Consider the following 14,419-nt stretch of genomic DNA (forward strand, 5'->3'; position numbering starts at 1 on the left):
GGAATATTTAGGGCATTTTAAAGGTATTTTTGGCATTTTAAGGATGTTTTTAGTAATCTAGGGCATTTTGGAATATTTAGGGCATTTTAAAGGTATTTTGAGGCATTTTGGGTATTTTAAGGATCTTTTAGTAATCTAAGGCATTTTTTTGGAATATTTAGGGCATTTTAAGGGTATTTTGGGACATTTTGGGTATTTTAAGGATATTTTTAACCTAGGGCATTTTTTGGAACATTTAGGGCATTTTAAAGATATTTTGGGGCATTTTAAGGATATTTTTACTAATCTATGGCATTTTTTTGGAATATTTAGGGCATTTTAAAGGTATTTTGAGGCATTTTGGGTTTTTTTAAGGATATTTTTTAATCTAAGGCACTTTTTGAACATTTAGGGCATTTTAAAGGTATTTTGGGACATTTTGGGCATTTTAAGGATATTTTTAGTAATCTACGTAATTTTTTTAGCATTTAGGGCATTTTAAAGGTATTTTGAGGCATTTTTGAAGCATTTAGGGCATTTATTTACTGATCTAGGGCATTTTTTTATATTTTAAGAACATTTGTTACTATCCTAGGGCATTTTTTGGGTATTTTAAGGGCATTTTATAGTATTCTAGATTTTTTGGAGCATTTAGGACATTTTCAAGCATTTATTGGGCATTTTCTGTAGTTTAAGGACATTTGTATTAATCTAGGGCATTTTTTGTATTTTAAGGACATTTTTATTGTAATCTAGGGCATTTTTGGAGCATTTAAGGAATTTTTAGGCATTTTTGGTATTTTAAGGTCATTTTATATTGATCTAGGGCATTTCTGGAGCATTTAGGACATTTTTTAAAGCATTTTTGGGGCATTTTTGGTATTTTTAGGACATTTTATGCTAATCTAGAGCATTTTTGGCATTTTCAGGACATTTTATGGCATTCTAAGGCATTTTTGGATCATTAGGACATTTTAAAGGTTTTTAGTGAATTTTAAGACATTTTAGGGGTGTTTTAGGCCATATTAGGACATTTTAGGACATTTTAGGACATTTTAGGACATTTTAGGACATTTTAGGACATTTTCGGGTATGTAAGGGCATTTGAAGATTTTGGATATTTTAAGGGCATTTTAGGACATCAAAGGATATTATTGAGCATTTTAAGAGCATTTTAGGACATTTTGACGATATTTTTGAGCATTTTGTGGGTTTGTTTGAGTAAAGAAGAGAAAATAGAGAAGAAAAAGGGAAAAAGAGGGAAAAGGAGGAAAAGAATGGGGAAATGGGGAAAAAGAGGGAAAAGAAGAAAAAAATGGGAAAAAAGGAAAAGAGGGAAGAATGAGAAAAATGGAAAAAGAGGAAAAAGAAGAAAAAATTTGAGAAAAGAGGAAAAAATGGAAAAAATGAGGAAAAGAGGAAAAAGAAAAAAGAGGGAAAAGAAGAAAAGTGGAAGAAAGAGGAAAAAGAAGAAAAATTTGAGAAAAGAGGAAAAATGGAAAAGAGGGAAAAGAAGAAAAAGAGGGGAAAAAATGGAAAAAAAGAGGAAAAAAAAGGGGACAACATTTCAGCAAGAGGATTATGGGAAGGTACAGTGAATATGAGGGGAAACAGGTAAGACGAGCAAGTGAGGGGAAAGAGGGAAGGAAACTGGTGAGAAAATTTAAAGGAACGAGGGGAAGGAGAGAGAGAGAGAGAGAGAGAGAGAGAGAGAGAGAGAGAGAGAGAGATAAAAAAAAGGGGTCAGGTATGTTTATGAGGGGAGAGAGAGAGAGAGAGGGGAGAGGGGAGAGGGGGAGAGAGAGAGAGAGTGGTATTTAAAGGGAAGGGAAGGGGTGAGGGGAGAGGGTGAGGGGAGGGAGAGAGAGGGGAGAGGGAAGTGAGGGGAAAGGAATTTTAATGTTTGGTTATGAAGGTAAGAGTGAGTTTCTTGTCTCTCTCTCTCTCTCTCTCTCTCTCTCTCTCTCTCTCTCTCTCTCTCTCTCTCTCTCTCTCTGTCTCTTTGTTTTCTTCTCATTTATCATTCCCTCCTCCTCCTCCTCCTCCTCCTCCTCCTCCTCCTCTCTTCCTTCCTTCCTCTTCTTCTTCTTCTTCTTCTTCTTATTATTATTATTATTATTATTATTATTATTGTTATCTTCTTCTTCTTCGTCTCCTCCTCCTCCTCCTCCTCCTCCTCCTCCTCCTCCTCCTCCTCCTCCTCCTCCCCTCTCTCTGTCTCACCCCTCACCCCTCTCTCTCCCCTCCCCTCTCCCTCTCTCCCCTCAGGTTTCCTTGGAATGAGGGGAAAGAAATCGTCCATAGAGGATTATCTCTCCTCCCCCGTGTCCCGCCAGGCCCTCCTCTCCCTCCTCCAAGGGGACGCCGCCCCCCCTATGGATGACGACTACTACTACTACTACAATCCTGTGAGTATGAGGGGAAGAGAGGGAAAAGAAGGGAAGGGGTGGTTAAAAGAGGATATGGGAATTTAGTGATTGATTGGAAGAAGAGGAGGAGGAGGAGGAGGAGGAGGAGGAGGAGGAGAAAGGTTTTATTTTTAGTTGTAGTAGTAGTTGTTGTAGTTGTTGTAGTAGTGGTAGTAGTAGTGGTAGTAGCAGTAGTAGTAGTAGTAGTAGTAGTAGTAGTGGCATTAGTAGTAGTAGTAGTAGTAGTAGTAGTAGTAGTAGCACTAGTAGTAGTAACAACAACAACAGCAACATCAATAAATAATAACGAAAACAACAGCAGTAGTAGTAGTAGCAGTAGTAGTAATAGTAATAGTAATAGTAATAGTAGTAGTAATAGTAGTAGTAGTAATAGTAATAGTAGTAAAAAAAAAATGACTAAATAAAACAAAATAATAATACCACCACCACAACCACCACCACCACCACCACCACCACCACCACCACCACCACCACTGCAGGAAGGGTGGCGGGCTGGCACACACAAGCGGGCTCCTTCTGGCTTCCTGGGCATGCGCGGGAAGAAGGACGCTTACCCAGGACTCCCCCAGGACAAGAGGACTCCTTCAGGTTTCCTTGGCATGCGGGGTTGAGGTTAGTAGGATTCCCGGGGTTGTTTGGGCGGGATTTTGGGGATTTTGGGCGGTTTTTTGGGGTATTTGGGCGGTTTTTTGGGGTATTTGGGCGGGTTTTGGGGTTTTGGGCGGGTTTTTGGGTATTTGGGCGGTTTTTTTGGGAGTTTTTGTAGTTTTTGGGCGTTTTGGTGGTTTTTTGGGTGTTTTAGTGATATTGGGCTGGTTTTTTAAGGTGTTTGATCTCTTAGGCGGGTTTTTTAAAGTGTTTGATCTCTTAGGCGGGTTTTTTAAGGTGTTTGATCACTTGGGCGGGTTTTTTAAGGTGTTTGATCTCTTGGGCGGGTTTTTTAAGGTGTTTGATCTCTTAGGCGGGTTTTTTAAGGTGTTTGATCTCTTGGGCGGGTTTTTTAAGGGGTTTGATCTCTTAGGCGGGTTTTTTAAGGTGTTTGATCTCTTGGGCGGTTTTTTTTAAGGTGTTTGATCTCTTGGGCTGGTTTTTTAAGGGGTTTGATCCCTTGGGCTGGTTTTTTTAGTATATGTAGGAATGTTTTAAGGGGAAATTAAATAGTAATGTTGATTTTGAGGTTAATAATAATGATGGAAGTAATAATAGTAGTAGTAGTAGTAGTAGTAGTAGTAGTAGTAGTATAGTAATATAATTTTCTCCCCACCACAGGAGTGAAAGGCGAGAATGTCCTACCACAATGAACCACCACCACCACCACCACCTCTACTACCACCACCACCACCACCACCACCAACCTGCCTCCACCTCCACCACCACCACCACCACCACCACCACCACTTCAAAACAACAACAACAACAACAACAACGAAAGAGAGAAAAAAAATAATAAATCTTTCACATTTTGCCCAATAAAAATAATAATAATGATAATAATAATAATAATAATAATATACACATTTTTTTACATCCGTTTAGAAATTAGCTGTACAAACCGTGATGTGTGGGTGAGGTGGAGGTGTGGGTGGGCGTGGGTGGGCGTAGGTGGGCGTAGGTGGGCGTGGGTGGGTGTATTTACCTGTAATCATGTCATCAGTCACCTGTGTAGTCTCGTTAAGGTACACAAGGCTGGGTAACTTTCTCTAATGTAAAGTTCCGTGTATCTTGATTAGTCTTCCAGGTGAATGTCACGTTTTCTTTGATGGGTCTCTGTTTTCTTTCTCTTTTTCTTCTTTTTCCTTGCTTTTTCTTCCTTTCTTCGTTTTTTTTTCATTATTGTTTTTTTTTTCATTTTTTCCGTGTATCTTGTTGAGTTTTCCAGATAAATGTCACGTTTTCTCTGGTGGATCTCCGTTTTCTTTCTTTTTTCACCTATTTTTCCTTGCTTTTATTTAATTTTCTTCATTATATTCCTTCATTCTTTTCATTTTTTTCATTATTTTCTTTATTTCCTTCTATTTTCTCATCTTTTCATCTATTCCAAATTTTTCTCTCGCTTTTTCCTATTTTTTTCCTGTTTTCCTTTCACTGCTTTTCTAAATTCATCAATATTTTCCTTCTCTTCTCTTTTCATCTTCATTCTTTCCCTTTTCCTTCCCTTTTCCCCTTTTTTCCCCTTTTTTCCCCTTTTCCTCCCTTTCAAGTGGTTGTTTCCCCTTTCCCCTCTCAATGTACCTAGTCTGTCTGTCTGTCTGTCTGTCTGTCTGTATCTAAAGCATAAGGGAATCTAGTACCAAGAATCTCCTCCTAATCTTTCATAAGGATCAGGAAGAGACAGTAGTAGGATTGGATCTTCTTTAAATAGCATTGGATTCTCTTATGGTGAATTATGTGGGATTAGATCTATTGTCTTTGTTCCTTTTTCCTCCTAGTACCTCTTTTTTCCCTCCTTTCCCCCCCCTAGTGCCTCGTAGGAAAGTGTCTATGTAAAGGAATTAGAATATTTATAAAGGAGAATCAAAGTACAGAAAAGGAGAATTTGATAAAAAGAAGGAGAATTTAATAAAGGAGGATAAAAAAGGAGGATTAAATAAAAATGAATAAAAAGAGAATTAACATAAAAAGGATTAAAAAAGGAGGATTTAAAAAGAGGAGGATTTAAAAAAAGGAGGATTTAAAAAGAGGATTTAAAAAGAGGAGGATTTAAAAAGAGGAGGATTAAAAAAGAGGATTTAAAAAGAGGATTAAAAAAAAGATTTAAAAAAAGGAGGATTTAAAAAGAGGAGGATTAAAAAAATGGAGGATTTAAAAAAGGAGGATTAAAAAAACAGGATTAAAAAAGGAGGATTTAAAAAGAGGATTAAAAAAAGGAGGATTTATAAAGAGGAGGATTTAAAAAGAGGAGGATTTAAAAAGGAGGATTTAAAAAGGAGGATTTAAAAAGAGGATGATTTAAAAAGAGGATTAAAAAAGGAGGATTTAAAAAGAGGATTTAAAAAAGGAGGATTTATAATGAGGAAGATTTAAAAAGAGGAGGATTAAAAAAAGGAGGATTTAAAAAGAGGAGGATTAAATAAACAGGATTAAAAAAGGAGGATTTATAATGAGGATTTAAAAAAAGGAGGATTTAAAAAGAGGATTAAAAAAAGGAGGATTTAAAAGGAGGATTTGAAAAGGAGAATTTAATCCCATCACCTCTTTATGACCCTACCTGAGATCCCGTTCTCTCTCTCTCTCTCTCTCTCTCTCTCTCTCTCTCTCTCTCTCTCTCTCTCTCTCTCTCTCTCTCTCATTATTTTATTTTTTTATTATTTTCAATGGGATGTTTTTCTTTTCTTTTTTCCCTTTTCTTTTCTTGTATGGGTGAAAAGATCATTAAATTTTCCCTTTTCTTTTCTTATAGGTGTGAAAAGATCATTAAATTTTCCCTTTTCTTTTTCTTATAGGTGTGAAAAGATCATCAAATTTTCCCTTTTCTTTTTCTTATAGGAGTGAAAAGATCATTAAATTTTCCCCTTTTCTTTTTCTTATATTTTGACGTTTTCTTAAGAGTGATTTCCTTGATTGAATATGTTTGTTTTTTTCCCCCTCTCATTTTTTTTTTTTTTTTTTTTTTTTTTTTCTCGTCTTTTTCTTACTTTTCCTCGTCTTTTTCTTACTTTTCTCGTCTTTTTCCTACTTTTCCTCGTCTTTTTCTTACTTTTCTCGCCTTTTTACTTTTTTTCTCGCCTTTTTACTTTTTTCCTCGCCTTTTTTCTTTTTCCTCGCCTTTTTCTTACTTTTCCTCGTCTTTTTCTTACTTTTCCTCGTCTTTTTCTTACTTTTCCTCGTCTTTTCTTACTTTTTTCCTCGCCATTTTTTTCCTCTTTTTCTTACTTTTCCTCGCCTTTATGACTATTTTTCCTCACCATTTTTTTTTTCCATAATTACGTTAAAAAATCACTCTTCAAATTGTCCATTCACTAACTAGTTTCCTCTTTTCCGTTCACACACACACACACACACACACACACACACACACACACACACACACACACACACACACAGTAGTAATAGTAATAGTCACCATTATTATAACCACTACACTATCATTGGTGGTGAAGGCGGTGTGGTGTGGCTACGTAGGTGAGGTGGTGGAGGGGGGGTGGTGGGGTGGAGGTGCGGCGGCGGGGAGATGGGGGTTTACAGTTCGTGAGTGCGTGCGTGAGTGTGTGCGTGAGTGAGTGAGTGTGTGAGTGTGTTCTTTCCCCCAATGGTGTAATAAGGTCAAAATTTGCGTGTATTTTTGACCTCCTCTCGACTCTAAGGATGGCTAAGCAGAATATTACTTGTTCTTATTGTTCAACTACACAATTTAATTCTCTATCTGCGTCTCAAAGTGCAATAAAGGACAGGCTTAACCTTTAGACACGTGTTTTTATCAGTTCCAAACCCCTTCCCCGTTTTCTATCACGTTTTCTATCAGTTCCTCGTTTTCTGTGAGTTTTTGTATCATATTCTCGTTTTCTGTGAGTTCTTATATCATATTCTCGTTTTCTGTGAGTTCTTATATCAGTTCCTCGTTTTCTGTGAGTTCTTATATCATATTCTCGTTTTCTGTGAGTTCTTATATCAGTTCCTCGTTTTCTGTGAGTTTTCTATCAGTTCCTCGTTTTCTGTGAGTTTTTGTATCATATTCTCGTTTTCTGTGAGTTTTTGTATCATATTCTCGTTTTCTGTGAGTTCTTATATCATATTCTCGTTTTCTGTGAGTATTTTGTATCATATTCTCGTTTTCTGTGAGTTCTTATATCAGTTCCTCGTTTTCTATCACGTTTTCTATCAGTTCCTCGTTTTCTATGACTTTTTCTATCAATTCCTCGTTTTCTATGACTTTTTCTTTCAGTTCTTCGTTTTCTATGACTTTTTCTTTCAGTTCCTCGTTTTCTATCAGTTTTTCTTTCAGTTCCTCGTTTTCTATCAGTTTTTCTTTCAGTTTCTCGTTTTCTATGACTTTTTCTATCAATTCCTCGTTTTCTATCACTTTTTCTTTCAGTTTCTCGTTTTCTATCAGTTTTTCTTTCATTTCCTCGTTTTCTATCACTTTTCTATCAATTCCTCGTTTTCTGTGATTTTCCTCTTGTTTTCTATTTACTTTCGTTCAAGTTCCATGTTTTGTTTTTTTTCGTCTCGTTTCATTTCTTTTTTATTTTCCTTCTATTTCGTTTTATTTTCTCACGTTTGTATAGTTTCCAAGTATCTAATTTTTTTTTTTTCCCTCTCCATTTTCTATACCACTTAAAATTTCCCTAATGCGTTTTACTATTTAAGATTTCCATTTCCACCTATTTTTTTTCCCCATCAACTGTTTCAATGGTTCACGCGACGCTGCTTCGAGTCTTAATTAAATCCGAGCTAGAGTCATCCTTGCTTCACTGTATGCTGTTCAGTCGCCGCCCTGCCTCCCTGCTGAGTGTCCCTGCTTCACCACCGCCCCTGCTGGTGTTCTTGTTCCTGCTGGTGATCCTGCTGGTAATCTTGGTGTTCCTGCAGTCTGCCCACGGAGGAAGAGGAAAGGATGGGTAAGGAAAGTGCTCAAGTCATTTGGTAACTGGGTTGGTGATTAACTGGCGTGGTGATTAACTGGCTGTGGGCGTGTGTAGCTTGCTATGCTGTGGTTACTTGAGACAGTCGAGGAAGAGGAAGAGGAGAATGTAGGGAAGTGAAGACTAGAGGAAGAGGAAGTAGCGGGTGAAGAAAGTGAAGATGGAAGAGGAGGAGGAAAGAAAGAAAGAGATTGGAAGAGGAAGAGAAGAGGAGGGAGGGAGAGAAAGTGGGGAAGGAGAGGAAGTAGGGAAGTAAAGAGGAAGGAAGGAAGGAAGTGAGAAAGGAAAGGAAGAGGAGAAACTTGTGCATATTGACGTAGTATGGTGAAGAGGGAAGAAGGAAGAAGGAAGAGGAGGGAAAAATAGGAGGAGGAAGAGGAGGAAAAGAGGAGGAGGAATAGGAGGGAAAAAGGGAGAGGGAGAAGGAGAGGGGACGGAACTTACCCATCACGCATCTCACCCATGACTTTCACTGGTGAGAGGAGAGGAGAGGAGAGGAGAGGAGAGGAGAGGAGAGGAGAGGAGAGGAGAGGAGAGGAGAGGAGAGGAGAGGGAGGGAGGGGAAGGAAGGAAGGGAAGGGAAGGGAAGGGAAGGGAAGAAAGCTATCCATCACAGCAATACGAATAGAAGTCATAGCAGTACTTTTAATGAATAACGTGGTGGTGGTGGTGGTGGTGGTGATGGTGGTGACAGCCGTGCCTGGGGGTGGGGGGTGTGGAGTGTGTAGGTAGTACTTGGTGAATTATTCTGTAAGTAGGTTCATGACTCCTCTCTTTAGCGCAGAAAACGACTGTGTGGGTGTTAATATATTCAATTTATTTAAGTCGTGCCTGTCGATCTCGATTTTCAAGTGTTTTGTTTATCATTAGGAATCTTAAGAAGTGATGCTTTTTTTTTTTTTTACGGCTTTTTCATCACGACAGTTGTTCAAGTCCCTTTATAGACAACTTGCTGGGTGTTCGAGACCGTTTCTCCTTATGATCAATTAAAGATCTTGTTATTCCATCACCAAAACCATAAAAATACCCTTAAAATACACGAGTTTCTTCAATTAGAGCCTTTGGAAATAGGCGTCGTGAGAGCAAAACATTTATGAATAGGCCTATATAGTGTCATTTACAGTGTGTGTGTAGGCTTGGTTGACAGCATGAATAGGCCTATTTAGTGTCATTTACAGTGTGTGTGTAGGCTTGGTTGACAGCACCGTAGGTTTCCAGGTGTGGGTTTGGCGTGGTGGCGTGGCGTGGCGGGGCCCTCACGACGCACTCTTGTGTGGAGCGAAGGCTGACATGTGGCGGGGACTAGTCAAGAGATGGTCCTCACACGCAGGTAAGACACTTTCATACTCCTAGTGTTCCGGATTGTTGTTCCCCGAGGCGCTGGAGCGGACACATGCAGTAAGGTTTTGTGTGGGTGTCATGGTGGTGGTGGTGGTGGTGTTGGTTCCTGGCTAGACTGGCAGACTGACAGGCTAACCACACACCGCTAACATGTGCTTTGAAGATTATTTCACATTTTGATCTCCTCTCGTTCGTGATTTGTTTAGGCCTATCTTAATTTCCGTGTTCCTCAGTTTAGGCCTAATTTTCGTGTTCCTCAGTTTAGACCTATCTTAATTTCCGTGTTCCTCAGTTTAGGCCTATCTTAATTTCCGTGTTCCTCAGTTTAGGTCTAATTTCCGTGTTCCTCAGTTTAGGCCTAATTTCCGTGTTCCTCAGTTTAGGCCTATCATAATTTCCGTGTTCCTCAGTTTAGGCCTAATTTCCGTGTTCCTCAGTTTAGGCCTAATTTCCGTGTTCCTCAGTTTAGGCCTAATTTCCGTGTTCCTCAGTTTAAGCCTAATTTCTGTGTTCCTCAGTTTAGACCTATCTTAATTTCCGTGTTCCCCAGTTCAGGTGTATCTTAATTTCAGTGTTCGTCAGTATGTAGGCCTATCAAATACTCATGTAGGCCTGTTAGATACTCGTGAAGGTGTGAGTAGACTGTCACTCCTTCCTTTCATGACCGTGTATCCTTTAAATCAGCCCGTGTTCCTGTTCACTTGATTACACGTGAAGCGTAACTACACGTGTCACTGTGGCATGTCACGTCACGCCCATCACCTGTGCTGTCCCCAGGAGCGGCTGCACCACGGGAGGATGTGGATGGAGTACCTGGTCTGTGGGTATCATTAACGTGAAGGTAGGTGTGTGTGTGTGTGTGTGTGTGTGTGTGTGTTGTTGTGTGTGTTTGGAGAGGTACAGTATTTACCATTGAGACAGGGCATTGCATCAGTCTTGGGAACTTAGGAGGTGTTTTTGATATTGAGGTGTAGAAGCAAAATCTGTGTCATCTCAATAGTTTGTAAGAGACTTTAATTTGTGGTAAGTGTACTAATTAAACGACAGGGAAACTCAAGCTCACATTTAAATTTATTTCGATAGATGAACGCTAAACATGACTTCAGTACATACAGCACTGCACATTGATTGATGGATTGATTGATGGAAAGACAAAATCATGGTACAGTGGAATGTTTATCAAATTATGTTACAGGTACATGTTGACGAGGGTGATGGCACAGCTGCAGTGGCACCCTCCCCAGAGACACCACCTTGGCACCCTCCACAGAGACACACACCAGGTCAGTGTTCAGGTGAGTGGATGTGTTACTGTGGCTCAAATTCTGAAATGGCAGAAGAACCATGTGAGTTTGTGACCTTCAGAAATCAATATTTTTTGCAAACTTTAGTTCTGAATATGAAAAACTGACATTTTCACTCTTGTTCTCTCCTGCAGATCTTCCGTCCCCCCCCCCCCTCCGCTGCACTGATGGCATCCTGTACTCCTGCTGCTGCTACTACCAAGACTGCTGACTACTCCTGCTGCTACTACCAAGGCTGCTGACTACTCCTGCTGCCACCAAGACTGCTGACTACTACTGCTGCATCTCTGGGGACTAATGTATTAATAAATGTGTGCCTAGCGTGTCAGACTCTGTGGACTTGCAGTGTTGCGAGTAACGAGCTTCCCAGTGTGCTAAGTCAAGGACTCCCCAACACAGTGACATTATTAGTTTTGATTTTTCTTTTTTTTTTATAATTTTTTGTTGTGAAATCTGCCGTAGTTGATCTCCGGAGAGTCTTTGAGGTATCGTTTGAGCCTTGTCTGTACCCTTGCGGAATGTGACTGAAATAAATAAATGGTGAAATAAATAATTTCAAGTCTCACTCTGCCGTACATAACCTGATCAAGCCTGGTGAGAGACATATGTATCAACAACAATGTTATAAACATAATCGCTCTGACTTTTTATATTTTTTCGCTGACACACATATTTTTTGCGATATTTTTTGCGGCCCTTGGCCGCCCACACACATCATGTTCCCCCACCCCGAGAGGAGCACCACGTCCACCGTTTGTCACGTCCACCGTTTGTCACACCCACTCACCCCGAGAGGAGCCACGTTGTTCACACCCACTACACGTCTCTGTGAGGACGGGGTGGGTGGTTGTGCCCATATCCGACTGCTCCCTCCCTTCTCTCCTCCCCTGTGTGTTATGGTTACTTAAACGACCTTTTAACGACCTTTTACCTAATACTCCTCCCCTAACCTCCTACTCCTCACCTTTTCTACTGGCATCCCTAACCTACTCCTCCTCACCTTTTCTACTGGCATTTTTTTTGCAAGTCTTAATATCAGGGTAAAAATATAAATTTTGTCTTGTATCAGGGTAAAAATATAAATGTCTTAATATCAGGGTATATAGTCACTCTATAAGACTGCCACTTGCCACAAGAGACACTAACCTTGGGAGCCACAAGAGACACTAACCTTGGGAGCTCAAAGACTGCACAGGGCGTGTGTGGTGGTGTGGTGGTGAAGGGCGTGTGCACAGGAACAACTTGCAAGATATTCCAATGTTCAATGATTTCGCACGACACCGTCATGCCCTGTACCGGCATGCCCTGCTGGCGAGACGGGTGAGAAGGTCATGCAGGCACTCAGGTGTAGGTGTAGGCAGCGGTAGAGCTCCGGCAGGTACACACCCCACACAGACACGATTCGCTGGCTGCATCTCTCCTGGTTTACTTGCTGCTGTGCTCCAGTGCTGCGTGTGTAGCGCCGCCTGCCTCGCCCTCCTGGCCGCGGCGTGCAGGCTGTGGCAGGCCGATGTGGGTGCTGCAGGGCAGACAGGCCTGAAGGAATGAATAAAACTGTTAAAAGATATTAATCAATTAGTATTTTTCAATTTATAAAAAAAAGCGAAGTTAATGACCGTAAAACCAGCAATAATTATATTCTCTACTTACCTAAACACACACACACACACACACACACACACACACACACTCCCTCAAGCGGCCACGCCACAGCACACCAAAACATCTCAAGTACGTCACAGCTACTGCTAACCCTTCACCAACCCCTGCACACACACACACACACACACACACACACACACACACACACACACACACACACTGATGCCGCCCCCGCCCCTCAAAAAAAAAAAAAAAAAAAACGGGTGGAGATTTTATCTAACACACACACACACACACACACACACACACACACACACACATACACACACACACTCACACCACCACCACCACCACCGTCTACAATGAAAACCCAGGCAACACACGCACGCACACACCGGGCGGGCAGGAGGTCTGGGTGTGGGTGTGGGTCCAGCCGGTGGGCGCCCCCCGCTGATGACGTCACACATATACGTTACGCAAACCATTTTGAAAGTGTCGATTCTCAAAAAGGCAGCTGGACACGAATGCTACATAAATTCTGGCTTGTCATGAATCAAAACTAACCCCTAAAATATAAAAGTATTGCCGGGCTGAGGAATAATAGAAACTCAACAAAAATATCGTAAATAAAAGTGTTATAATATCGACAAGGTGAAACACTACTTCAAAGCACACCAGTCTCTTTCAACACCATCGACAACACTTGTGAAAAATATGAACTGCTCCCACAACACATCAACACTTGGCAACACGCGGAAATAAAAACAAAAATATTTTATAGAGTGTCACTTTTACACACTTTAACGGCACTGCAAATCACTCTTCAAGTCCACACATTTAGCTGATCAGCAATGAAACACACTTTACCCTTCATAAACTATTTTTTGATAACGCAAACATTTAATTCAATCTTGAAATAAAAAATCGAAGATACCGAGTGGGAAAATTTGTAAAGGAAACTGGGCTTCAATCCAAGTCCTAACCAGCCACTAGATCACCGTATTTCAAGCAAAACAAACACGGAACATTCTCGAAACACTCCTAAATGTGTGTAGAAAGCCTTAACACTCATTTGTGATGCGAAATAAGTGAGCTGAGAAAAATAGAACTAATGCTTGACGTAACCTGAGTGAAGTCAACCAAATAGTCGGTAACGCATCGGTAGTAACAACACCGCAGCGACGTAGGAGGCTGACGCAAGGCCTTCCTGACACACACAGCTGGCAGTGCAGATGTATCTCAACACCTGACGTGAAAGACTAGGAATGTACCTCCATTTTGTGACCAGTCTGGCGTGTAATGACCAACAAGTAACAAATGCAGCACAATACAGCTGACACATGCCCTCCGCCGCCGCCCACCCCTCGCTTCACTTACCTTTCTAGCTGCCTTTAAGTATCTAGAGACGTTAATTCGCTGATGTATCATCCTGGAGGTTATAGCGGTCAAGTTAGAGGCGATGAGGACGAGTTAGGACCGTTTGAGAGTGAAGACTGTCTCTGGTCACCACACACCCTCACCAATTCTCGCCTGGGACTGTTTTCCATGGCAGCAGACACCACTGGTCAGGTTTCTAAGGCCATTTATTCTTTTTTCCAGTGTAGAAGTTTTGTTAATCCGTCGCTACAATCACAAAAACACTCTTCAAACACCGTGTCACCATGAAGGCTGTGTGGCGAGTGTTTCCTGCCAACCACACACCGCCTCAACACCAAGCAATGTTGTTAATCTCACTACAACCACAAAAACACTCTTAAGAAGCCGTGTCACTTCAATGAGAGGGTTTTAAGTGTGGAAATCTTGTTAATTTATCACCAAAACAGTAAAAACACTCTTAATATCTCGCGTCACTTCAACTAGAGGCTTAAACAAGTTGTGGAGGTGCTGTGGTGACCGATCCACCCACCACCTGCTCTTGTCCACCTCCACTCTCCACGAAAATGATGAAACTATACCGTCCGCGGCCCGCCCACCTTTTTAGGCCTAAGGTTTGTGGGCGCGGCTTCCACTACGATTTATGAACTGGTAGTATTTTCATCAATAGTGCATTATTTTAACTACCAAGCCATGTCTATGTATAAAAAAATACGTATTATCATATTATTCATTAGTTGTGATGGTTCAGTAAGCTGTCTAGGAATTAAATGGTGTTTGTTGTGGTTCTTTTGTTTAAATAGGGGAG

General features: G+C 40.8%; 3 protein-coding genes across 9 annotated transcripts in view; 2 read left to right on the top strand and 1 right to left on the bottom strand.

Moving 5' to 3' along the window:
• Positions 1–4,432, top strand: part of LOC123498666 (tachykinins-like) — a 52,765-nt gene extending 48,333 nt beyond the window's left edge. Inside the window, exons 5-7 of the mRNA XM_045245996.1 lie at positions 2,248–2,387; positions 2,888–3,020; positions 3,678–4,432. Of these exons, the coding sequence (XP_045101931.1) occupies positions 2,248–2,387; positions 2,888–3,019 (272 nt within the window). The 3' untranslated portion in view covers position 3,020; positions 3,678–4,432. The remainder of the gene's footprint in view (positions 1–2,247; positions 2,388–2,887; positions 3,021–3,677) is intronic.
• A 3,378-nt stretch (positions 4,433–7,810) lies between these two features.
• LOC123498707 lies at positions 7,811–11,137 on the top strand. 6 transcript variants are annotated; one of them, XM_045246075.1, is made up of 5 exons: positions 7,816–7,966; positions 9,201–9,320; positions 10,049–10,172; positions 10,527–10,626; positions 10,770–11,137. In XM_045246075.1, exons 2-5 carry the CDS (start codon positions 9,304–9,306, stop codon positions 10,844–10,846), a joined length of 318 nt encoding a protein of 105 aa, XP_045102010.1. In that variant the 5' UTR covers positions 7,816–7,966; positions 9,201–9,303; the 3' UTR covers positions 10,847–11,137. The 6 variants fall into 6 exon arrangements, with proteins under 6 accessions (XP_045102045.1, XP_045102056.1, XP_045102010.1 ...); XM_045246094.1 differs by having other exon boundaries at positions 10,109–10,172; XM_045246085.1 differs by having other exon boundaries at positions 9,209–9,320.
• The window catches only part of LOC123498695, a 41,217-nt gene continuing 37,292 nt past the window's right edge, over positions 10,495–14,419 (bottom strand). Inside the window, exons 3-5 of one of the 2 annotated variants that reach the window (XM_045246054.1) lie at positions 11,807–12,171; positions 11,423–11,461; positions 10,495–10,656 (exon numbers count right to left, since the gene is read on the bottom strand). In XM_045246054.1, coding sequence (XP_045101989.1) covers positions 11,897–12,171 — 275 coding nt within the window. In that variant the 3' untranslated portion in view covers positions 10,495–10,656; positions 11,423–11,461; positions 11,807–11,896. The remainder of the gene's footprint in view (positions 10,657–11,422; positions 11,462–11,806; positions 12,172–14,419) is intronic. The other variant, XM_045246061.1, reaches the window with a different exon arrangement.

Source organism: Portunus trituberculatus, chromosome 7 (assembly GCF_017591435.1).
Source record: "Portunus trituberculatus isolate SZX2019 chromosome 7, ASM1759143v1, whole genome shotgun sequence".
NCBI lineage: Eukaryota > Metazoa > Arthropoda > Malacostraca > Decapoda > Portunidae > Portunus > Portunus trituberculatus.